At 35.4% G+C, this 27169-nt stretch overlaps 1 protein-coding gene across 5 annotated transcripts in view; it reads right to left on the bottom strand.

Annotated features, from left to right (window-relative positions):
* Positions 1–27169, bottom strand: part of DIAPH2 (diaphanous related formin 2) — a 918057-nt gene that overhangs the window by 448479 nt on the left and 442409 nt on the right. For all 5 annotated transcript variants that reach the window (XR_002340795.1, XM_021080479.1, XM_021080480.1 and 2 more), the window contains 2 exons: positions 21374–21475; positions 6391–6630 (listed from right to left, as the gene is read on the bottom strand). Coding sequence is in view for 4 of the 5 variants with exons in the window: in XM_021080479.1 (XP_020936138.1) it covers positions 6391–6630; positions 21374–21475 (342 nt within the window). In the remaining variant the exon portion in view is untranslated. The remainder of the gene's footprint in view (positions 1–6390; positions 6631–21373; positions 21476–27169) is intronic.

The raw sequence follows: 27169 nt of genomic DNA, 5'->3' as shown, positions 1-27169 counted from the left end.
TGAAAAGATGCAATGACTGAAGAGGTCTTTCACTATTAACATTTGCCTACACGCACAAGTCCACATGCACTGATTAAACAGTATGTGCCTCAGGACATATAATGAATCACATACGGGAGCTAAAAGAGCTTACGGAAAGTCATTTCTCAAAAAAAAAATAAATTTAGCATTCTATACATTTCAACATTTCTGCACTTACTGACTTAAGTAATATTAATGCTTGCTCTTTGAAAATCACAAATTTCAGTATACTGATTTTCATGAGGAACTACAGGAAACAAAAACCCCTGGCATAGTTATGGGAACGGAATTTAAAATGTCACAACTGGCAGTAACATAAAGGTTCAACATTCATCTTTAAGCTCAAGAAACTATTCAGTGGTTATCAATGATGAGAGCCCATTAAGCACAATACAATACAACACAATGGATTTAAATAAAGATCAAGGAACAAATATGCTGAACAAAGGAAACCATTTAAGATTAAGAAAGATATCCTGTCCTTATGCCATTCTATGGTGCTTAGTTATCTCAGAGATCAACAATGGTGAATGTTCTTGCTTCAATGTATGTAATACAATGAGGCAGAGACAAACCTTTACCTTGAGATGTTTGTGTCTACTGGTCATAAATGATGAGTGAATGATACAGTGTATCACAATATTATGTGGTAATATTTTAAAAATGCATAGTAACAGGAATGAGCCCCCTTGTATTTTGAAGTAGCATTGGATCTTATATCACTGATTATAATCAGGGATTCAGGGAGATCACCAAGTGGAAACTCAGCTGCAAAGAGCCCCACATGGAGGAAAATTTAAAGAACCCACAGGAAAAAAAAGGGAAAAAGAAGACTGAACATTCCATTCAACTCCATTCTTGATAGAGAATCTAATCTCTTTCACGTAATTTTTCTAAGACAAATTATATCCCTTGAAGCAACTCTCTTCTCAGCAAATTATCAATCACATGTGCCCCAAATCCAAATAATGTCAAACACTGTCTTCCAGGAAGAAGCATATTTGAGCGAAGCAAAAGAGATGATCAAATTCTAAAAAATACACTGAGCCACTGAAATAATTTGAAATTGTGGATTCGAATTCTGCTTCCGATCACTGAGTGATCCAGGTAAGCCAGCTCTCCTGTGAACAGATCATTTGTAGAAAACATGGTTTGAGAAGAATAGCCAACCTTGCCTACGCCAAACTGATATGGTCTGAATGCCTATACATGCACACATGTGATTGATCTATAATTATTCAGATTACTGAATGCTATTTAATTACAAATATAGGGGTTCTACTACCTGGATAATTAAAATCTATTACAGGAGAAACTTTCTATTAATATTCCCCAAATGCCTACTATTTCTATTTGAATAACAAAAAAGAGACACTCGCAATTTTACAAACTACTAAGGAGTCTAAAACAATCACATATGATTCTCCCTGTTTTCAGTACTCTGCAAGAGGCAGAGTTGGTTCTGTAATGCTTCCTTGAAATGAACCACATGTAACTAAAAAACATTCTGTTACAATGCAGTGAGAGGCAGTGTTGTAAATTCTGGACACAGAAAATTTAGATTTAAGTCCAAACTTGGGCATTTACCAGCTTTTGGATCTTGAAAAAGGTGTTTAACCCAACAGGGGTTTAGTTTTCTAATTTGCAAAATGGAGTTAATAATAATAAACTTCCCTGAATCACAAGGAAATTTATTTTATAAACCGTAAAAACAGAAGCAGCCAAATGCATAGACTACTCACCAGGATTTATTGATCTTTGCTAGGATGCCTTTTAGTATATCCTATAATGATTATTTTCGCAAATATTTTTGGTTATATATTAATAGTCCCATATTTATTTATTGACCCATACTTGAGGGTGAATCTCTGCTTTATATTTATAGCAAACAACATTTTTATGTTTTTACAAATAAACCATAGCAAAGTGTTACAATTCCAAATGCAATAGTTTTGAAGGTAAAAATACACTCTTTAATCTGTGAGGAACTAAATTCTCTCACTTTAAAAATGTTAATACTTATGCTGAACACTCACAACATATCCTTTATTTAATCAAATTGCCTAGCTTTCATGCAACGGTAGTTTATTGAGGGCTTCCTATACAATAGACACTGGGAATAATATGTAGAATAAAATAATAACCACCACCCCCCATGAGTTCTGACTTCTTAGAAAAAGAAACAAAATAATTATAGTAAAGTGTGGACATTCCTATAATAATTATCCTCACAATATGTAGTGGGAACCAGAGAAGAAGAGCTAAAAGGTAAAAAGCAGAAGAAGCAGAATAGCAAAGGACATTATAAAAACATGAAAGGAAAGCTCTTCCAATTACATTTTTTTAAAAAAAAGGGTGAGAGAGGGAGTTCCCGTTGTGGCGCAGTGGTTAATGAATCCGACTAGGAACCATGAGGTTGCGGGTTCAATCTCTGCCCTCGCTCAGCGGGTTAAGGATCCGACATTGCCGTGAGCTGTGGTGTAGGTCGCAGACGCGACTCGGATCTGGCGTTGCTGTGGCTCTGGCGTAGGCTGGCAGCAACAGCTCCGATTAGACCCCAAGCCTGGGAACCTCCATATGCCACGGGAGTGGCCCTAGAAAAGGCAAAAAGTCAAAAAAAAAAAAAAAAAAAAAAAAAAAGAGTGAGAGAGGGAGTTCCCATTGTGGCTAAGCTTTATGAACCTGGCTGTTCCACAGTGAGAAGGTGGCTGGCAGCAATCCAGGAAGAGAGCCCTAACAAGATATCAACCAGGTTAGCATCTTTATCTCAGACTTCCAGGTCTCCAAAACCATGAAAAAATACATTTCTGTTAAGCCACCTAGTCTGTGGTATTCTTTTATGGCAGTATGAGCTGACCAATACTCAACCAAAGTATTTCACTCCTCTGAGCGAAATACTTCTCATCTGGAGACTGAAGAGGTTAGACTAGATAATTTCTAATGTTAAGGTCCTAAGTTTAGATAAAGACACTCCACATTATTTCAGTTACAAATGATTAGATATTGTGAAATATTTAGAGTACTTAGATACAACTTTTTTCTTAGGTCCTTTGTAGATTCTCTCTCTCTCTCTCTTTTTTTTTTCCCTTGGAGGGCCGTACCCGCAGCACATAGAAATTCCCAGGATAGGGATTGAATCGGAGCTGCAGCTGCTGGCCTATACCACAGCCACAGCAACACAGGATCTGAGCCGCCTCTTCAACCTACACCACAGCTCACAGCAACGCCAGGATCCTTAACGCACTGAGCAAGGCCAGAGATTGAACCTGCATCCTCACAGATACTAGTCAGGTTCATTATTGCTGAGACACAACGGGAACTTCCAGTTGCTGCTTTTTAAAGCCAAAGTTCTGCAGCCTCTCCTCTGTTTCCAGCTGAGCTTCTCCCTATAAATTCCATTTTTTTCTTAAATCAGGCGGAGTCACTTTCTGTTGCTTGCAAAGAAAGACCCTTATCTGATATACCCATGAAGGTTAATGCCTAGGGATTTCTAAGTATTTTAAAATGTTTTGTTCCTATGTAGATTATACATATTATACATTGAAAACATAAACAACAAGTGACCCTGAAGTACAACATTTCTATTGGTTAGAATTTTAATAACCAACAGGCAAGCAGGGGCCAAGCTAACACTGGAAACACATCTGCATAGAAATGATTTTTATTACAGTTCAGCACCCTGGTTTGGTGACTCACAAGTGATAATACACTGCTGCAAATTAACAAAGCATTTTGTGGTGAGGGTAATACTTATAGTAATGATACCCTTTAGTGATATTTGACATCTAGGTTAACCTGTCTGTTTTCCTTTTCTTAGCAAATATTATAGGAGTCAATTTTGACCATTTGAATAACATTACTTCCCCACAAGAAACATCTGATAAGTTCGACTTCTTACGTCATCGTTCCTTTTTAAGTAGATGAATATAACATGATCTATAGCTTCTTGTGAAAAGCAGTGGGTTACAGTTTTAAATTCACTGAGAAAGAAATTATCATCTGGTTAGGTAAATAGTATCATTTTAAAAACATAATCAGTACTCTGCAAAGAAAGTTCCCATTGCTATTTTTTAAGGAAAAAAAAAACACTAAGAAAAAAAAATCAAATAATCTTCTATAAAATAACTGGAATTTAACAGCAATTCTAACTACATCTGTAGTTAGTTAACCCCATTTTAAACCTAAGCTAACTATTTCAAGGTATTTCAGTAAATTTCTGTCATTTTAGACATTTACATCTACTCAGAATCCTTTGTATTCCATGAACATCCTTTTAATCCTAGACATTGTAGGAATATCATGCATGTATATGATATTTCTCTTTCTTAATGACAAGACTGTCCCTGAAGATAAAAATTCTGCTGAAAAGTGGGGGAGGGGTAGATTTTAAAACATTCACTTCTTTTTCTTTTAGAACTTCTATTACTATATGATAATATATCCCACAAGATTATTTTTTACTTTATTTGGAGTTGGCAAAAATCTTTGTGTTGAATCCTTTGAGCATACCTCTAGTGATAGATGTCAGACCAGCACTGGCTAGAAGAACTTTTATTTGACAGGTAGATGACAGGAAGAAGCTTCTCTCCAAAATATAAGATGCAACTGTTCAATCCTTCTGTAAGATTAATGCAATCTTTTGTTCCTATGTATTAATGACTTATTCATTCTTACTTCCAAAAATTCAGTTCATGTAATTAATTTGAATACGTGAAATTAACGCATTTAAAAAAGGTAACTAGTTATTCAAATTAGGATAGTTTGTTCTAAATGTTTCTTACATGAATTAAATGTGAAAGAGGTAATGCTACAAATTTCTAATAATATTCTCTTTTAATCTATAATATTTTTGTAATTCTCAACCAAAAATACTTTAAGATTCACTCACTGTGCATACAGCATATACTCTAGACAAGCAGCATCTTGATAAGAGATGTTTTCACTAGTATTGAGAATATGCTATGCAATAAAATGAAAGGGTCTTAAGTATTTAGTTTTATCCTACAAATCTAGCTGTGAGTTATTCCAATTTATTCGAAACATTGCCTTATTCTCTTTGGCATTGTCAATAATTTCATGTTCCCTAATATCACAAGAAGAGGGGCTAAAAATGTTCTTTTGACAAAAATCTAGCATGCCAGACATCTTCCCTATTTTCCTTCCTTACACCCCTCAAAAATAAATCGGGAATAAACAGATACAATTTCATTATGCATCCTATTATCTCCAAATGTTACTTTTTATGTCTATCTGGGTTACAACTATCAGGAATACATCATTTTTGATACATACTAAAAATGCTAGTCCATGTGTATGTAATGCACATCTATTTAATGTATGAATAGAAAAGAAATTTATATCTGTTCTTAGATTGGGGATTCTTGTAATAATATACCTCAAGAACTAACCAAAATACTGTAATGTTTTCAGATGTTAAAGTAAAAAGACAAGTGAAAGAATGGTGAGATGTCAGCGATAGATAGCTTGTTTTCAGATTTTTGTCTCTAGCTTTCTTATAAGCCTTCATCTGAGTGTGTTCCATTTTCTTTGTGTAACAGTTCTTTTCCTTGAATAACTTGGTTTGCTCTAATCTAAAAGTGGATATATAAATCACTTTTGCACTGTCCTGTTTCTTTGTTTACTTTCTTTCTTTTCTTCTTTTTTTGCATTTTAGGGAAATCACTTTTGCACTGTCCTGTTTCTTTGTTTACTTTCTTTCTTTTCTTCTTTTTTTGCTTTTTAGGGCCACACCACAGCATATGGAGGTTCCCAGGTTAGGAGTCAAATCGGAGCTGTAGCCGCTAGCCTATGCCACAACCACAGCAATGCAGGATCCGGGCCACATCTGTGACCTATGATTGTCACTTGATTTTTTAAAAACTTTTAGTTAATGGTCTAGACACCTAGCATAAACTTAATAGCAAAAAACTATTCAACAATAAATACTATAATTTTCTTAGAGGACAATAAGCAAAGCATATTCAGAAAGGAATTTCTGGCTATTTACCTCATTAAATTTAGCTTCTCAACTACTTTTTGAAGAAACATAAATTAAGTGTGAAGGGATTGATATACAAGATTGTGGTCTACTTTATAAAAGGAATTGTTTTTAAATCTAAAAACTCCAGAAAGAATTGATCAGCAAGAGTTCAGTACTACACTAGAAAAGAATTTGCAGTCTTTGAGATTTCACTACAGTAAGATTTTTCAAAATCATTTATCTGTTTTAATTGAGATACCATTCACATGCCATAAAATTCATCCTTTTAAAGCATACGTGTTTTGGTTTATGTAGTATTGCTATTTAGAGTGAGCTCTCTCATAGAAGAGATTATTACTGTAAATTGGCAATATAAAATGTGACCTTACCTTACAGAGAAAGTTGATCTTAAAACCGAAAGACTGGGCATTTCTTGAGCCTGAGTTCATGTAGTTTCCAACCAAAAGGATTAACTCTAAAAGTCTGTGAAAGCTTTCACTTTTCTTCAGTTCTTCACAGGCCAGAGTTACTGCTATGATGCTTGGTTTGATGTTGTTTACATGTTCTTCAAACATGAGCTTGAAAAGAATGCTATTGAGACGAGGCCGCAACATTTTCACTGAGCTCATCTGTAAGATAAGGAATGCTGAATAAGAATATATATTTAAAGCCTGTTATTCTTCTCTCTAGTGGGGATAGTTTTATAGACAATATTGTAAAATTTCTGCATAAGATAAATTCTCACTGAGTTTTAACACATATTATTCTTGTTTGTTTTAGATATTTCAAAGGAATATTTTTATCAAATTTAAAAAGTACTTAGCTGTTGAGTTTTAAAGAAATAAATGAAATCATCATTATAGCATTAAGAAAATATTATTGAAGCTAAGCAGTTGCTATATTTTAACTGCATAAACATTAGTCATCAATAACATTTAAACTACCAAAAATCTATTCCTAAGGCAAATTACAAAAATATACAAATATGACAGTGAATTGAGTGAAATGTTGGGCCATGTATGAAAAATGCACATGATGATAGAAAATGTAAGTGAACCACATTCCCTAAAAAATTACCTATTACTATGCTGTTTGAAATCAGAGGACTAGCTCTGATTGAGCATTTAATAATTTTAAACTTATGATTTCTATTCATAAAATATATTAAATATTTACATATGTTCTACAGAATTTCACCTACTTGACAGAATGTTGATGTTAATTAAGTTATGGTAAAACCACATGAAGTTACTTTTAAGTACATTATTCAATAATTCTATATTGGTTTTCTTCAAAACAGTGCGACTTAGGTTTTAATTACTTGTTTCATAGTATTGGTGCACATTCTTTATTCCCTTTGGTATAGCTCCTATGATAATAATTTCCTTTAGTCTTTAAATTCCCATAACTCCAAGTCATTTAACTAGCTTTCATTCACCAAATGAATTCTGTGAGAGAGGCGAGGGGAGGGTAGACACCTAAGAACATGCACGAGGACATGCACAAATGAAAAGAATTATTAACAATCCAAGTTATATATATATATTACATATAGCTTAGTTTATGCCAGGCACAGATTAGGAACTAAGATATCTGTAGATAACATGAAAAGATTTTGACAGCATAAACAGAAGTCCTTAAGCCACAAACTAGCCTTCAAAAGCAGCAAAATGAGCTGTTTAACAGATTCTGTTCTAATACCAAAGCAAAGAATAATCCGTCATTTTTGCTGTTTGAAATGAATTTTCCCATTAACCATGGATGCCTCCCTCTCCAAAAATTAACCTTTGCCTTCTGCTAATTCCCTATATGCTTTCATCATTTTTATAGGCAAATGTATAAGAGTATGCTGAGAATATTTAACTGTTACTATATTTATGTAGGTCCTATCACTTACTAACAGCTTTTAAAACTATGATCAGAATCATATCCAAAGGATCCTACTGCTTCTTCAGTACTCACGTGGCAAGTATAAGACACACCATCTACTCATAGAAAGTTTTCAGTATAGCCTAAAACTCATAACACAATCACTTGAAAACCGTAGCTAGCAATAAAACCAGCCCATGATTCTAAATGGGTAAAGAAGAAATTAAGTGCTGGAAATGTTCAATGAAAGAAAACTTTAAACTCTATGACTACAATGTTTAATGAAGGCTTCACAGTAGAGGGGATACAAATGGGTAAACAGATAAAAATAAAACAATGGGGGCAGGACAGAGGGAGAGGAAGAGGAAGTAGTGGGGAGAGAACAAACACAAAGGGGGACCAAAAGGAAGTTGTACAGAGAAAGAATGGTGTGAGAAAAGTTTTATAGATTAGGAATATATGAGGTGTATACCTAGGGGCAAAATTTGGACAAAAGTACCATAAAATTTCACAAAATTGGAAGTTAACCATGTCTAAGTCTACAGCTCCATGAATGTGCAAATCTCTACCACTGCCTCCAAACCCTTTTGACTTAATTCCTCCTTTCCTTTCACTGTTAACTGGCTATATCATTAGCAGAGAACCATGTTTTCCATCATTTTATATATTCAGGGAACAGTTTTTCAGTTTCCTTGGTGGTTAAAAGCCCATCGAACTACTCTGACCAGTTGTTACTCACCATGTACCTGTCCTGGACATGTTCTGGAGGGCTTATAGGAACCCAATTCACTAGGGTAGCTTCTTTCTGAGATTGACAAGGAATTTAAACCCCAGGCTTACATAGATTTTTTTAGTCTTGCTTCAGTTCTAATATCACCTGCTTTTATTCCTATTTTTATCCACTCTGGGCTTTGTATTTCAATCCTTGGCCTACAAACCAGAGAGCATAGATTTGATCTTTTTTTTTCTTTAATACCAGATCCAACTGAAATAATGTGACTGAAGGTGTACTTTAAAATTACAGTAACATTAATAACAGCAATTAACATTTATTGAGTACTTTGTGCTGGACATCCTTCTACAGATATGTTTTATATATATATATATAAACTAATTTGATTCTTAAAACAACCCCAGGAAAAGATTATTAGCACCAGTCGCATTCTAAAGATGAGGAAAGTGAGGCACAAAAATACTAAGTAACTTGCACAAAATCAAATTAGATGTTGAAGACCTGGAGAGTTGACCTCAGACATTCTGTCCACAGAACCCAGACTCTCAACCACTATACCACACTTCCTCTCAAGTCATATTGGGAGTATATGTATAATTGGCTGAAGGAGAGATTAGTGGCAAGGATAACATTAGTAAGTCTTCAAATGGTCTTAGAAACAAATAGTGACCTAGGGTATTGACAGTAAGAAGGGAAAGGAAGTAACAGATACAAAAGGCAGAATTAAGGAGGAATCAATGGAACTTAGTAATGACCAGTTACGAGAGGAGAAACTCAAAGTTGACTCCTAAGTTTTGAGTCTGTTGTGAGATAGAAAGCTGTTGGCATTAATAAAGGCAGAAGGATGTGCTAATTTGCTGTGGTTTACTGTTTAGGTTTTTTGTTTGTTTGTTTGAGATGATGAGGGTATAGGAATTTGCTTCAACTGATCCGCTGCTGTCTCCAATAAGCTAATGAAGGACTAAGGCAGTGGGGGGCAGGTAGGGTACAGCTCAGTCGCAAATTCAGTCAAAGGACTGAACCTACCTACATTTGCATAGTCTGACTGTGTGAAACTAACCTACCTAATTTCTCTGCTTCAGTTTCCTCATTAGTAAAGAAGGGAAAATTCACGTCGAGTAATCTTATTTTGATAGTTAGGTAGGAGAAAAAGAAACGATCCATATATATTACTTCCTTCTTTTTTAGTGTTTGCCTTTAAAGTTGTGAAAAGGTGGGGTAAAGAGTACTAGATCTGCAAACGGAAAATACCACTTGGATGTTGCCAAAGGATTTTTATTAGCATTTAAGTGAACTTGATGTGCCATCTTCTCAGACATCAGTATATTTCACTACTAACAAAGACACTAGTAGGTAGATTCCCACTATTAGCTCCAAATCTTGGAGTCATATTCAAGTAGTGGTGAACACAATGTAATTGTGTAAATGTAACACCATTCCTTACTTATATTTTAAACTGAAGAATTTCTTACAATTGTCTTATTTTCCATTCTTGTCATTCAAGCTTAAAATTTATGTACTTCATAGCTAAATTACTAAAATAGACCATTTATTTTTTTTTATTTTTTTAATAATTTTTTTTTAATTTTCCCACTGTACAGCAAGGGGGGTCAGGTTATCCTTACATTAAAATAGACCATTTAAATGTGTTCCCTGATTCCTCCAGCCTTTTCCCCTCCAAATCCTCACATGAATCGTAAAATGACACCTTTCTAATAGGGAAATAATATTGCCTTCTTGGCATTTTGAGTTTTAGGGATTGTTCTGATATCTGTTAGCATTTGGAAATTCAGACCTTGAGTTTAGGAGGGGATAAGTATTGGAGTTGGCAGATGTGGAAGTTATCAGAATAGATGCTGTGGGAAGCAGGTTGTTGATGAGGAGAATGTATAGAGAGAAGAGTCAAAGACTGCACCTCATACAGCACCTAGCACAGGCTCCTGCATATATTAGAAATTCAGATATTTGCTGATTGATTTTAAAAGCACTCCTTTGCTGACTAACCATTTTCCAGATCTCCCAAGAAGGACAGATTGTCTATTGAACAAAATTAACAGTGAGTGGTAATGCTTTACTGTCCCCAAAATAGTGTCTTCAGCTAAGATGTCAAACCAGAAATGTGAGGGAATTAACTTTGTTGAACTGCTGTTACTGGTTAGATTCTATCATCAATCAGCTTGATTTAGGGCAGAGGTTGTGCATTATAAGGGGGTCAGAGTTGGCCTTTGATCTGCCAGAATTTCTTCCTTCATTTACCCACTAGAATAAAGTTTAGCACATAGCAGATGATAAATATCATAGGTGACTAGAAAAAAATCCTTGTAAAATGAATGAATGCATGGATGTATTCATTTACACAAATAGAAACTCCAGTATCTGCAAAGTGATGGACTAGGAAGTATATGCAAGGTATGAAGAGGGATCATAACAGGCTGATGTGGGGAAGGGGTAGGTACTCTACCTCCCATGTAAAGTCATTAGCTACCATGTGGGTCATTCCAATGACAGCCAAGGCTCAATCTTAGCCAAAATTCAGAGCCCTATCATATAACTATTTTGAAGGGTAGTTTTGAGAGAATTTCTACCCTAATCTTCAGAAAAGGAGAGAAACCATTCTCTAGGCCCATAAGGTAAGCTGTAGTGGAGGAAACAGGGACTTTTGAGTTACACAGACTTGGACTTGAACAACAGTTATGTTACTTTATACTTACAACAATGCGAGTTAGCTAGTGTTTCTGGGACTTTATTTCCCCATTGGTAAGTCACCCATGCAAGTTGTAAGAAGACTTAAATGAGATCCTATGTGTAACATTCCTGTTATGTTCAAGGACACAATGGAAGAACTCTAAAACAGTACCTATTATTGACATTACCCTGTTTACTCACCCTAAGAAATTCCCAAGAAGGAACCACAGTTCCTGACTGTTCTGCCAAAACTGAGATGAAGTTTCTCTCATCCACAATTAAGGGATATGTGTTTCCAGGGCTTGGTGAAGAACAGCCCTCATTATCTATTCAACACTTTGTAAATATCATGCAGCGCTTCCCTTCAGTCAGTTTCAATGCATACTAAGCATTTATGATTAGAAATGTGAGCACTGAAAATGTGTTACTGGGAAAATCAAGAGACTGTGGAGGAGGTGAAGCTATACGGTCTCTTAACAGGACCCACCAAACAGTATGCTATGATCATAGGAATAGAATTTGCTGCAAACAGAAGGGTAAATTTTTATGATCAGACCAGGGAACACTGAGAGACAATAGTTGAATCTCCATTAGAGGATCTGGGTGAGTAAGGGAATGTCTTAGATAACTAAGCTTAGAAATAATAATAGGAAGCACTAAGCAACATCCCCAGTCACAGATACAATTATTAAAAGGCTCATGTTTCTTAAAGGTACTTGAGTGCACCTAAGTGATATAAGCAAATATAACAAAAACTCAGCTGAAACGTATGTTTGTTTTTACTTGTGGTCCCTCGCAGCATTTTAGTTGACTGGCATCCTTTGTTTTATAATTCATTCTGTGAAGTGCTGTGGGATGCTGACCACGGTGTTGTATTATGTAGGGGATTTATTTGTGTTACAAGATGCTTGTCTATCAAAACACATCAAACAGCTATCATTTCTTTAGCTGATTTGCTCTATATTAAAAAAAAAAAGTACACTGACAGCTTCAGTGAGAGCAGCTACAAGTGGGTTATTTCCCCAAAGAGCTAGACACAGTTTTGTTTATATAATTTGAATTTTATACACTTCACTACCTATGCAGCTGGTGAATATTGATGTACTGCCAAACTACTATAAGAATCCATAGAGAAAGGAAAAAGGCCCAAGTGAAACAATCATGTGTGAAGGAAGAGGAAGTGGCTGTATGCTACTCCTCCAGTCACATGTTGCCCATCTTTAAAGTGATTTATATTATCTTTCTTTTTGTACTGCTAAAAAAAGTACCTTTAACTATTATCATATGTGAGCATAACTGATCCTCTAGTGTCTTAAAACAACAATATTAAAAATTCAATAGAATTAACAGATACATTTGTGACAAGGTGTTTCCCCCCATACCTAAATATTACTGTAATCCAATGTACATTGAATATATGGAATAATTTCATATAGTAACAATAATAAAGGTGATGATTATAAAGTGACAATAAAGAAGGGTAGATTCAAGCTAGACAACAGGCAGAACTGCCTATAAAGTTTGTGAGATCCAGACTCAGTGCTGAGCAAAAAAGCTGCTTGGAAGTATGGAAATAAGGCAAGGACATCTGTGATTCTCTGTTAAATAAATAATTTTCTTATCCTCTCGTAGGCATAACCCCCTCCAGAGTGGGCTCTCTACTGTTCATTTCTGTACTTTCTGTAGTACCTCTAGGACCTGGGCTGGACAAAATCATCAATACAAGGGCACCTGGTCTATAGAGCCAGTGGCAAATGTTTATATATTAGATGTCAGGAGAGAGAAGAGGCAGAGTTAATCTGCAAAAATGAGGCTTTGGAAAAACAGTGTTGAAAACACACGCTATTCCAGAAAAACAACGATGTGCTGATAGAGAATATTTTCCCTGAAGATAGTGATATGTAGAAATTATGCATCAACAAACATATACTCATCTTTAGTCTGGAACAAAACATGGTAACAATGTCTGTCCGAAGAGACATTGGAAACTCAGAAGAATTACACTAAGAATTGGAGCAAGAATTTCAAAACGTCCTACTGGAAACAAGGTCTGAGGCCAAAAACAGCCACAACAGCATCTGTAGTACTATGCTGTTATCTTAGGGATTACTGATATGTGGAGAGGAAAAGGGGGTTAATTTTACATTTTTAAAAAATTTAATGAAAAGCAATCAATAGCAAAATTGACTGACATTCATAGACTTAATTTGAACATTCAGCTTTCAGGTGGTTTTCTTTTACCTCATTTTTCTGCAAAAGCTGATGGAAATAAGCAGTCTTCACAAAATGGATTATTATGAGAAGTTAGTGAAATGAACAAGAATCTGAATACATGGATTTGGGAAAGAGTCATGGCAAGTTTTCTTTTACTTGACCTCACAATTATTAAACCAGCTCTTTTTTTTTTCAGATAAAATGAATGCACATCTCTAAGTAAGAGATTGTATTCATATTTACAGAAGGAATGAAAATAGAAACAATCAAGGCATTACATATCAAAACACTGAACACTTTGAATGAATGTAGATAAAGAAAAACGCAATTTTCCCAGTGAATATGCAAACCTGAATAATGATTTAATATTAATGGAACAGAAGAGCTACAATTTTTCATCCAAACTAATTGCCTTTGATGATATGTGGGAGAAAAAAGAAGCTTTTAAGAATTTCCTTTTCACCTAGTTAAGCTACCTTGAATAGAGCTCATAAGCTCTTAGGGGGATTTAAAAAAAATTAAAAGCACATCGACTTTATGGTTGTATTTTCAACTACAGGCGCAAATCCACTCCTCCTGCCTTCACATATTACATAGAGAAAGAAAAAAAATTAAATGTGCTGTCAGCAATATCACATAATCTTCGCTTTTCATTATAAACATTTTTATGCACAAGCCTACATCAACATCTTTCTCTTAGATTATAGCTTTAGAATGTTTTTAATTGAAAAATATGGGTAATTTTCAAGTCAGAAAAACAAAGTACGGTTTACTAAGAGAACTAATTATTGCCTTCTTTTTCTCAGAAGATGTGTTAGTTTAATAGATACACACAGTATGGGTCTCCATCCTCAGTGCAAGACAAGTGGGAATTTTCATAGCTCTGAGGTTTGAGAACAGCTGAGTTGCAAACATATTCGGAAGAGTCTAAAAGCTCCTGCTGGGGGTTCTAACTGGCAGAGATTTCAAAGATCTGTGCCTTTTTCCCCAGCAAAGGTACAGCACATAATTACAGCAATGTACCGAATTCAATTCTGTGGGAGGCAAGTTGGAGGACAAGTCAGTGGGAAGCTATGCAGCCAATCTACCCCGCTAAAGAAAAGGACTATTGATCATAGAAGGTGTAGGAACTAGCAAACCCCTCTTCCCAGGAGGTCTGCCTCTAGATAGAGGAAAGGTCCCAGGGTTTTTTATTTGTTTCTTCTCTCTCTCTCTCTCTCTCTTTGGTATCTTTGAAACTTATTATATGTGATAAGTAATGTCATACTTGCTTAAGCAAGCCCAATGATATGAATGCTAAAAAAAAAAAAGTTCAGAAAAAGCTTAGCAGCCCAGTCACTGTCTCAGTTAAGTGTATTTATTTTTTTTTTTAAAAATCAAAGCCAGATTGTTGTCCCCAGTTTTGTCAATTTTATTTTTTTCTGTTTGATGATGATTTTAAGGAGTCTTATAAGAGTCATCCCACTTCCGGCACGTGTCTATTCCTAGCTGATGAGATTTGGTTTTTATGATCCAGAAAGTTATATAGTAATGGAAACTCTACAGGACACTGGCAAAGATGATAGAAGTAAAATTAGAAAAGAGTATTTAGGAGTTCCCGTCGTGGTTCAGTGGTAACGAACCTGACTAGTATCCATGAGGACACAGGTCTGATCCCTGGCCCTGCTTAGTGGGTTGAGGATCTGGCATTGCTGTGGCTGTGGTGTAGGTTGCAGACACGGCTCAGATGTGGTGGTGGTGTTGCTGTGGCTATGGCATAGGTGGGCAGCTGCAGCTCTGATTTGACCCCTAGCCTGGGAAACTCCATATGTTACAAGCGTGGCCCGAAAAGGACAAGAAAATATAGGAAAGAGTATTTGTCATTAGAGGAGACAAAAACACAAAAATGATACAGTAAGGAATCTAACTTCTTCAATGTTATCAAGTGCCATGGGGATACAGAATTCGACAGGACCTAAAAGAGCCCACTTGATTTTGCATTCAAGTTATACATTCAGCAAACATTTAAGTACATTATCATGTGAATTAAATCAATGTGATATATACACTTAAAGAAGCTGCAATCTAGTAGGGGTTATAGATATTCAACAAATAATCTCACAATTAAACATTTAGTTAAAAACCATGATAATTTTGAGAAAGGAAATGACAAAAGGGGCTCCGAGAGAGTTTAACAGGGAGGCCTAATTTTGATTAATAAGTGAAGGCATCAGAGGAAGGGTGAAATTTAAGCTGAGACTCAGAATAAGCAGGAGAGAGACAGGCAGCAAGTGGCAGAAAGAGGGGAAGCATATGTTATGGTACAGAGGCAGGAAAGAGCATTGTAAATTCAAAACATAACGCACTAATGCTTTAAGCAGATAAATAATGATGCAACACAAATGCACTCTAGAAATGTCACATTGAGGGCTGTGCCAAGAGATTGATTTGGAGGAGAGCAAAAGCGTAAGTGGAGAAAACAGGCTGAAAGTCTATTACAATGGTTGAAGGGAAAGATGACACTGGCTTGGGCTAAAGTGCTGATAGCACAGAAGAGGAAAAGTGAGTCAATCTGATGTAAATTTTAGATGCAATTAGATGGTAATTCATGATCTCTCTTGGATCAGTTTCAATGTTGTCTTTTTTTTTTTTTGGTCTTTTTTTTGCCATTTCTTGGGCCGCTCCCACAACATATGGAGGTTTCCGGGCTAGGGGTTTAATCAGAGCTATAGCCACCAGCCTACACCACAGCCACAGCAACTCAGGTTCCAAGCCGCATCCGCAACCTACACCACGGCTCATGGCAACACCAGATCCTTAACGCACTGAGCAAAGCCAGGGATCGAACCCGCAACCTCGTGGTTCCTAGTCGGATTCGTTAACCACTGAGCCACGATGGGAACTCCTCAATGTCATCTTTAAGGCTGAATTCTGATTGCCGTTTGTTGAATAGTAGTAACTAGAGGTAAGGAAGTAGAGTAAAAGGAGATGATCTTTGAAAAAACTGATGCCAGGTAATGAGGAGAGGCCAATAACTATCATGGACCTCAGGACCAGTGAAGGGTTTTCATCCATCCAGCTATTCATTTATGCATTTTTAGTCAGGGAAAGGCTTAAGAAGATTTTTTTTTTTCTAAAGAGAAGGGCAGACTAGAAACTGATGAATTAAACAAGCAACAGAGTAACAGAAGAAAAGTAGGCAGGAGATAATGATGCCCTAAACAGAGTTAAGTAAATTATCATGTAGCAGAGTGTCTCACACATGTACACATGTGTGCATGTGCACACACACGCACACACACACACACACCAGTCCAACAGTGGTTAAAATCACTATCCTTGTCATTCCACCACCTGGAATTGAATGCTGCACCTCAGAAAAGGTCCCCAGCCTTCCTTGGCCTCAGTTTCCTCAGCCATAACATGCAGCTAATAATAGTGCTAATCTGTAATAGGGCCATGAAGAATTCCTGAGATGGTATGCATAAAGCTGCTTAACATAGCATAGGACACAGTAATACCTCAATACATTTTTGTTTCTGTCACTAATAATGACAAGAGAAATAGTATTAGTCATAACACTGCCCGTTTTATAAGGTTGAACAGAGCAAGTTAATGAAAGTTATGGGTAGAGATAACTTTGTAGATAGAAGACATACTGGAGGTTCTGAAGCCTACATGCTTTCCCTTTTCTCTGGTAGGAGATAATATTATAACCACAAGCCTGTTCTCTACGTCTGTGAGTCTGTTTCTGTTTTGTAGATAGGTTCATTTGTGCCAAGAGGGAGTGGGGAGGGAAGGGGATGGATTGGGAGTTTGGGGTTAGTAGATGGAAACCATTTAGATAAACAACAAGGTCCTACTGTATGACACAGTGAACTATATCCAATCTCCTGGGATAGACCATGATAGAAAAGAATATAAAAAAGAATGTATATACATATGTATATGTATAACTGAGTCACATTGCTGTACAGCAGAAATTGGCACAACATTGTAAATCAACTGTACCTTAATTTTAAAAGAGATTAGGATGTTTGCAGTAAGTGAAAACAATAAGGAGGGGAGGGAGAGAAAATCTGAGGAGAGCAGGTAAGATATGGTAGAGCCACTCTGGAAAAACAAAAGACTACGGAATAGGAACAAGTGAAATAACTGCTGAAATGGCAATGAGAGTCCCTCTGAGGCAAAAGCTAAAATGTCGTAAAGACATCAATTCACTCACTTCACCTAAGAGAACAGTGAGATATAAAGCCAGAGAGTTAGAGGCAGATTTAGAATGCTAAGGAGTTCGGGTTTTATTCTCTAAAATCTGGGAGACACTGAAGGGTTTTACTATAGAAATCATGAGATGAATAGAGATTTTAAAAAAAACTACACTAATTATTTTGGTGAGGGAAGAAAACAGAAGCAAGACAAGTTTGGAGTATTTCTCATTAGGGCAGACTATTCTATACATTTCCAAAATTATCCTAAACGTGGGCTATTTATATATTTTGAGGGTTAAAGAAGTATTTGGGCATTTCCAAACAGAAGTGAATCTAACTTCAACATAGAACTGGAGAAATATATCAACATAATTTTTACTTTTAGAGAGCTAAACTATGCTAATTTTAATCTCAGGCTTGCACTTGGGTTTAAGAGTTTACCTATAATTCAATTCAATAAATACTTATCTACTCTCTATTATATACAAGATATACATGCTGACATATGCGCTTAAAAGACTAAGTCAAATCATTATTTCAAAAACATTTTAGATAGATATGAGATTATTTAACCTTTATTTGGCAAATCCTGATTGATGCTGCCTTAGGTAATTTACATAACATGAACTACTTTGTAATGTCCTTCACTATTTTCCCTACAGACGTGTAGCTAGGAATGGGGAGAGTAAATAAGAGGACCAGGTGACCTCATGAACACAGCCTCAGAATTATTTATGGTTATGGGCATAAACAAGAAATCTCTTCCATTTTCTATTTTGCTTTGAGTTCAGACAGTATATAGCTTTTTATGTCCCCAAACTTCATTTCCTCAGTGTGGTACCAAGGATATTCCTCTTGAAGGACTTGCTTGGCAAACTAATACATCTCCCAAAATAAACTACATTCATGAAAAAAAATGGCTTCAGAGAAATTGTGTAATGTACCTACTGTAAAACTCATAACCATCATGACAAAGCCAAATTCTCAGATGGTCTACAGCTCTGCTTCAATTATAATATGAATCCATACAGCTTAAGTTTCAAGTGTTGACTTTGGTCTAGAAAATTTTATTATTTTGTGTTGAGTTAAAGTGCTGCTACTTAATAAATAATGTCTGGCAAGTTGATTAACTTTCATAATTCAAAAATGAGAGAATTCTCTTCCTCAGGTACCTTTCTGTGTTCTATATCACCCTAAATATAAATTCCCGATTTGGAGTTCTCATCGTGGCTCAGTGGTTAACGAATCCGACTAGGAACCATGAGGTTGCAGGTTCGATCCCTGGCCTTGCTCATCGGTTTAAGGATCGGGTGTTGCTGTGAGCTGTGGTGTAGATAGCAGATGCAACTCGGATCTGGTATTGCTGTGGCTCTGGCGTAGGCCAGTGCCTACAGCTCCGATTCGACCCCTAGCCTGGGAACCTCCATATGCCGCAGGAGCAGCCCTAGAAAAGGCAAAAAGACAAATAAATAAATAAATAAATAAACTCCTGATTTGCTTTTCTAGGATTTGACAGAATGCTCCTACATCAAAATATGTAATGCCATATCTGAGAATTAATAAACGCTAAATATGGGCAAGCAGTTATTGCATCGTTCAAAAGTAATGTTCTCTGTTCCATCTATTACATTTTGACTTTATTTTAATTTTATGTTTTTATTTTTTTACTATAGCTGGTTTATAATGTTCTGTCAATTTTCTATTGTATAACATGTTGACCCAGTTAAAAATACATGTATAGGTTCATCAGAAGTGATTAGACAATAGTTCCCAGTGCTATACAGCAGGATCTCATTGCCCATCCATTCCAAAGGCAACAGTCTGCATCTATGAACCCCAGACTCCCAGTCCATCCCACTCCCTCCCTCTCCCTTCCTCTCCCTCTTGGCGATCACAAATCTGTTCTCCAAGTCCATGATTTTCTTTTCTGTGGAAAGGTTCATTTGTGCTGTATATAAGATTCCAGACATAAGTGATAGCATACGGTATTTGTCTTTCTCCTTCTGACTTACTTCACTTAGGATGAGTCCCAAGTTCCATCCATGTTGTTACAAATGGCATTATTTTATTATTTTTTACAGCTGAGTAGTATTCCATTGTGTATATATACCACATCCTCCTAATCCAATCACCTGTCGATGGACATTGGGGTGTTTCCATGTCTTGGCTATTATAAATAGTGCTACAATGAACATGCGGGTGCATGTGTCTTTTTCAAGGTACATTCTGTCCAGATATATGCCCAAAAGTGGGATGGCTGGGTCATATGGTATTTCTATGCACAGTTTTCTAAGGTACCTCCATACTGTTCTCCATAGTGGTTGTACCAGCTTACATTCCCACCAACAGTGCAGGAGGGTTCCCTTTTCTCCACACCCCCTCCAACATTTGTTATTTGTGGACTTATTAATGATGGCTGTTCTGACCGGTGTAAGGTGGTAACTCAAAGTAGTTTTGATTTGCATTTAAACAGGATTTCAAAATTGCAAAATACCAAATCAGATCAATTTAAATACATTACTATTAAAGAGGTTATAAAATATTTTGGATGAAGCAGAGTGTTTGACTATTAGGTCTGATGGCAATTATTTTTTAAATTTTTATTTATTTATTTTGCTTTTTAGGGCTACAACCATGGCATATGGAAGTTCACAGGTTAGGGGTCGAATTGGAGCTACAGCTGCTGGCCTATGCCACAGTCATGGCAATGTCAGATCCAAGCCGCATCTTTGACTTACACCACAGCTAACGGCAATGCCAGATCACTGATCCACAGAGCTATGCCAAGGATAGAACCCGTGTTCTCATGGATACTCGTCAGATTCCTTTACACTGCACCACGATAGGAATTCCCAGTGATGGTGATTTTAAAATCCTTAGTATGCAGATGGAAAATAGTCAAGGAGCTAGGGTAGAACTGGCAGCAGTAAGAGGAATGTTTATTCACATGGTGAACAAACTTGTATTGAACATCTAAGTCAAAAATAGCATTTTCTTCAAGAAATTAAATAACCATGCTCTCTTTCCCATCTTTTGCTAATTCTTTGAATAAAAGCTTTGGGGAAAACTTACAACATATATATAACTATATTTTTAATGTATAATTTATATCTAGTTATCTTTTGTGCCCTTCAAATAAAGAGGAGATAAAAAAACATAATTCATTCCAAAAATTATTTAACCATGCTATAGTAAAAGTGTATTTAAAGCCTTCAATCAATTAATGACACTCTATGGGAAGTCTGAAAATTCTTGTGCTTTTTCTGATGCAATATACACCACAGAAAAGTGTCTCGAGAACAATGTTAATTATCTAGTTTCCACCCTTATTTTTAGCCTAACTTATTAAGGGCCAAATTCTAACATCAACATCTAAACTGAAGAAAAAAATAGTCAAAATAAATACATATATATATTATTTTTCATATATTAAATCAGCATTAATATAGAGGAAGATATCTTGAGGTATTTTGTAATATAAATCTTAAATTCTTTATTTTTCAATAATTATATAAATAATAAAAGATAAATAAGGATTTTTTTCTCACAATCAATGTTATATTAAATTATGTGGTTATATAAAAGGAAAAAATATCATCAATTAAAATGTCTTTTTTTTTTTCATGGTTTCTGATAATTGTTACCACCAAGGTGAGTTTGTAAGCCCTTGTGCTAGATACATACCACAACTCCAAATTGTTCAGGCTCACAAAGGTCATCATATTCATTCTTCAGGTGTGCTAATTCACTGAGTACCTTCTGCTCAGGAAGATGTTTTATAAGATTCTAAAAAAAAAATAATAAAAGCACAAAAGCTTAGTATTTCATTATTAGGATTATAAATGTACATTAACAACCTTAAAAGAGATTAACTGGGATAGTGGATAAGTTTCTGATTATGGCTCTGTTACAGTATCAATGTATTTTCTCCTTCTTCCCCAAAACCAAACTATAATTTAATGTGATTAAATATAAAAATGTGTTTGGTTTCTGTGCACTACAATGCACAAATGCTAAATTAAAAAAGCATATGACAATAAATAACTTTTCAAATTTGACTATCATTCTGGGCCTTAAACACAAAGCAAAATTTTTAGGTTTTATTTCCTATTATGGTAACTAGTCGATTCATGTAAAAAACAGGAAAATTCTATGTAGAATTAACTTGTGCAATAATAAAATCAACCCTACTCTCTGTAATTGCAAAATCTGCAATCATCTTCAACCTTATAAACTACACCAAGCCTGTAAAAAATAATTTCCCATTATTTACAATTCTGTATTTAAATATACAATATGTTCCTAAAGTTTCATGCATGTTCAAGTTTCATGCCTAAGAGAATCAAAATTAATTAATTTTTCTCAACATAGCTTATCTTGGACTTCAGTACAGTTCTAACTATCATCACATAAGCCTGCAGCCAACGATTCTGGGACTTATATGTAATCTCAAAAGACATGTGAAAGGGAAGAAAGCAGAAAACAAATATTTAAGAAAGAAAAATTAAAAAAAAAAGGCCGAGAAGGAAGTTCCAGAGATAGACCCCTCCACTAATGTAACCATTGAGCTGAAAAGGATGATTTAATAAACCATTTCAGAATGCTGGAATATGACTGAATAATTACAACAAGGAAAATGTTTGATGAAGAGAGATACTGCTGTTCTCTAGTAAGAGAATGACAGGCACAAAACAGGTACTTTTCCTCAGCACCACTGTGAAGATAGTGCGTGAGTTACCAAAGGGAATGCCAGAGTGAGTACTGGGGACCTTGTTCTCAAAAATTTGGAAATGTGCATTTTCATTGGTTTGGCAGTTCCCTAAAGTACCAGTGCAAATGCTTGCCTTGGTTTCAATACTCTCTGGTTGCAACTGATTTACCTGATGGTATATATCAGAAGATGTAAACAGAAATAACTTTCCAGCCTTTTAAACCCAGACATTTAAGGAAATCTTAGGTCACTGGCTGACAGAAGACATAATGAAACCCAAACTATAATAACCACACACAAGGATACACATTTTGCAGCAACTGTTTGAAAATGTAATAAATGAATGGCTACCACCAACAGCAAACAAAAAAATCAGCAGTTTGTAAGGAGTGGAGAATCAGATTCCCAGAGGTATAGTATACTCGAATATCCAGTTCAAAAAAAAAAAAAAAATCATGAAGCATAAGGAAAAACAGGAAAGCATTGCCTGCAAAAAGGTAAAAAAGGGTGTGACAGAAACTGTACCTGAAAAAGCTCAGACTTTTAAGGTATTAGTCAAAAATATTAAATCAATGGTCTTAAATATGCTTAATGAGCTAAAGGAAACTGTGGACAAAAGGAAACTATGGACAAAAGTAAAGGAAACCAGGAAAATGATGTAAAAACAGAATGAGAATATCAATGAGAAGTCAATAAAGACAGACAAATTAAGGAATCTAACAGAGATTCTGGAAGTGAAAAGTTCAATAACCGAAATGAAAATTTTACTAGTGTGGTTGAATAGCAGATATGAGCAGATCGAAGAAAGGATCAATGAACTTGAAAATAAGGAAATTGAAATGATCCAGTGTGAGCAGAAGAAAGAAAAAAGAATGAAGAAAAACACACAAAGCCTGAGAGATCTGTGGTAAACCAAGCACATCAACATGTATTTACATCACAAGATTCCTGGAAGAGAAAGGGGCAGAAAAAAATATGTGAAGAAATAATGGATGAAAACATCCCAAATCTAATGAAATACATAAATATACACACCCAAGAAGCACATCAACTCCAAGCAGGACATGAAAGAGGTCCATGCTGAGACAATTTCTAATCAAATTGTCAAAATGTCAGAAGAGAGAATTTTTAAGCAGCAATAGGGAAGTGAATTGCCATATTTAAGGGATACGCAATAGGATTAATATGATTTCTCCCACAGGAGACAAAAGGTAGTGCAATAACATAATTAAAGTGCTGAAATAAAAGACCGTCAACAAAGAATTCTATATCCAGCAAAATCATCCTCCTTCAAGAATGAAAAACTAAGACAATACCAGATTAACAACAACAAAAGACATAATTTTTGTTAGCAAACATGTCACGCCAGAAATACTAAAAGAGGTCCTACAAGCAGAAATGAAAGGTAATTAAACAGTAATCAAAAACATAAGAAGAAATAAAGAGCAATTATAAAAGTAACTACATATGAAAATATAAAAGTCAAGTTATACTTTATAACTCCTCTTTTTTCTATGTAATTTAAAAGGAAAATGCATAAAACAGTAATTATAAATCTGTTAATGGTATATAATGTATAAATGTAATCTGTGACAATAGCAATATGAAGGAAGGGAGAAAGATGTATAGGAATAGAGTGTGTATATATTATTGAAATTAAATTTCATTATTAAAACTAGGTTATTAAAAGTTTATGATGTTCATTATAATCTGTGAGGTAACTACAAAGAAAATAACTAAAAATTATACAGAATAAAAAGAAGAATCAAGGAGTTCCCATTCTGGCTCAGCAGTAATAAACCCAAATAGTAACCATGGGGATGCAGGTTCAATTAGTGGCCCCATTCAGTAGGTTGAAGATCCAGCATTGCTATGACTGTGGTATAGGTTGCAGACATGGCTTGGATCTGGTGTAACTGTGGTTGTGGTGTAGGCTGGCAGCTGCAGCTCCAATTCAACGCCTAGCCTGGGAACTTCCATATGCCCTTGGTGCAGCCATTTAAAAAAAAAAAAAAAAGGGCATCAAAATAATAGGCTACAAAAAAAAAAACTACCTACAAAAATAGATCGTAATAGTGAAATTAAGCAATAAAAACAGAAAACAGCAGCTAAATGGCAGAAATAAGCCCTTCCTTATGAACAATTAAATGTAAGTGAATTAAACTCTCCAGTTAAAATAAAAGAGTTTTGCAGAACTGATTTCAAAACAAACATAGTATACTGTTGGTAGGAATGTAAACTGGTACACCCACTATGGAAAACAGTAAGGAGGTTGCTCAAAATATTTAAAAAAGAACTACTATACAATCTAGAAATTCCACTTATGGGTATATGGAGAAAATGAAATCACTGTATCAAAAAAATATCAATATGCCCATGTTTGTTACAGCATTACTTACAATTGCCCAGGTATGAAAATAACTTAAGTGCCCATCGATGGATAAAGAAGATCACACGCCACACAGATGCACACACAGACACATACCCAGAGTTACACCCCTTCTCCCCTCCACACACACAATGGAATGCTATTCAGCCCTGAAAAAGAATGAAATGTTGCCATTTGCAACAACACAGATGAATCTTTAAGGCATTACACTAAGTGAAATAAGTCAGAAAGAGAAAGGCAACTACCATATAACCTTATATGTAGACTCAGAAAACAAAACAACAAGAAAATCAAACTGATAGATATAGAACAGACACTGGTGGTTACTTGAGTGGGGAGTAGGCAAAATAGGTGAAGGGGAGTCTAAAGGTATAAATTTCCAGCTATAAAATAAATAAGTCATGGGATATACAGTTAATATGCATATTTGGAAGTCACTAAGAGAGTAGATCTTAAAAGTCCTCATCACAAGAAAAAGAAAAAAATTCTATAACAATATGTGGTGATTTATTGTAGTGATCATGTTACAATTACACAAATACTAAATCATGCTATATACCTTAAATTGATATAATGCTACATATCAATTATACTTCAATGAAAAAAGTAAGTAAATATACAAACATAACCTTCCATATGCAGCCTACATGAGACTCACTTTCAATAAAAAGTCACAAAGTGGTTGAAATCATTAGGATGGAAAAAATATTGCATGTAAATAGTAACCAAAGCAAAAAAAAGGGTGAGGTGTCTAAATTATTGTCAAACTAAATAGACTTTAAGTCACAAAAAATAACGAGACAAGAATATTATATATTCATAAAAGTATCAACTCATCAAGAAGATATAATTATTATAAACACATTCCCATCTAAGAACAGAGCTCTAAAATATGTGAAATAAAAATTCACAAAATTGAAGGAAGAAATAGTTCTACAGTAATAGTTGGAATGCAGGGGTGAGTCAACATATAAAAACCAATCAATGTAATATACCACACTAATAGAATGAAGGGGAATAAACCCACATGACCGTTTCAGCTAATGAATAAAAAGCATTGGACAAAATCCAACACATGTTTGTAAGGAAAAAAAAACCAAAAAACAAAAACACTCTTTTTTTTGGTCTTTTGAGGGCCGCACCCGCAGCATATGGAGGTTCCCAGACTAGGAGTGGAATCAGAGCTGTAGCTGCAGGCCTGTGCCACAGCCACAGCAACGCCAGATCTGAGCCATTTCTGCGACCTACACCACAGAACACAGCCACAGCAGATCCTTAACCCACTGAGTGATGCCAGGGATGGAACCCTTGTTCTCATGGATGCTAATTAGGTTCATTAACTGCTGAGCCATAACAGGAACTGCAAAAACACTCTATAAACTAGGAATAAAAGAAAGCTTTCTCATGAATGAAAGCATATCAGCTAAGAATAGGAACTAGGCAAGGATGCCTGCTTTCACAACTTCTATCATTTTACTAGAAGTTATAACCAGAGCAATTAGGCAAGAAAGAAAAATAAAAGGTATCCAAATTTGAAAAGAAGTAAAACAAGTCTCTGTTTGCAGATGACATGATTTTTTCATGCAGAAAACATTAAATAGTCCACAAAAAAACCTCTTAGACATAATAAATGAATTCAGCAAAGTTTCAGGATACATAATCAGCACACAAAAATGGGTTCTATTTCTATCAACTAGCGATGAACAATCTGAAAGGAAACTAGAAAAACAATTCTATTTACAATAGCATTTTGAAGCACCCACAAGGACATATCATTTCATACCCACTAGAAAAAGTATCATCCAAAAATTTGAAAACAAGTGTTGGTGAAAATGTGGAAATATGAAACACTCACACACTGCTGATTGGAATGTTAACTGTGGAAAACAGTTTGGTGATTTCATAGAAATTAAACATGGGAGTAAGATATGACCCAACAATTCCCTCCTAAGTATACACCAAAAAGAACTGAAGACAGCCTCTCAAACAGATACTTGCACACAAATGTCCATCAACAGATACACTAATAAGATGTGATAGACACATACAACGGAATATTATCCAGCCAAAAAAGGAAACTTTGATATGCCCTAAAACGGGGATAGAAATATTTCTGCTTAGTGAAATAAGATAAACACAAAAGGACCTATATTGTATGAACCCACTTATGTGTGGTATCTAGAATAGACAAATTCTTAGACAGAAGAATAGAGACCACCAGGGGCCAGGGGTAGAGGTCAGTGGGGAGAGTTATTGCTTAACAGGCAAAGAGATTCTGTTTAAAATGATGAAAAAAAGTTATGGAAATAGTGGTGTGCTTGATCAACACAGTAAATAAACTTAAGGCCACTTAAATCATACACTTAAAAACAGGTAAGTT

The sequence above is a fragment of the Sus scrofa genome, chromosome X (genome assembly GCF_000003025.6).
Source record: "Sus scrofa isolate TJ Tabasco breed Duroc chromosome X, Sscrofa11.1, whole genome shotgun sequence".
Taxonomy (NCBI): Eukaryota; Metazoa; Chordata; class Mammalia; order Artiodactyla; family Suidae; genus Sus; species Sus scrofa.
The sequence above is the reverse complement of the archived record's forward strand: the minus strand, read 5'-3'. Positions and strand labels throughout refer to the sequence as shown.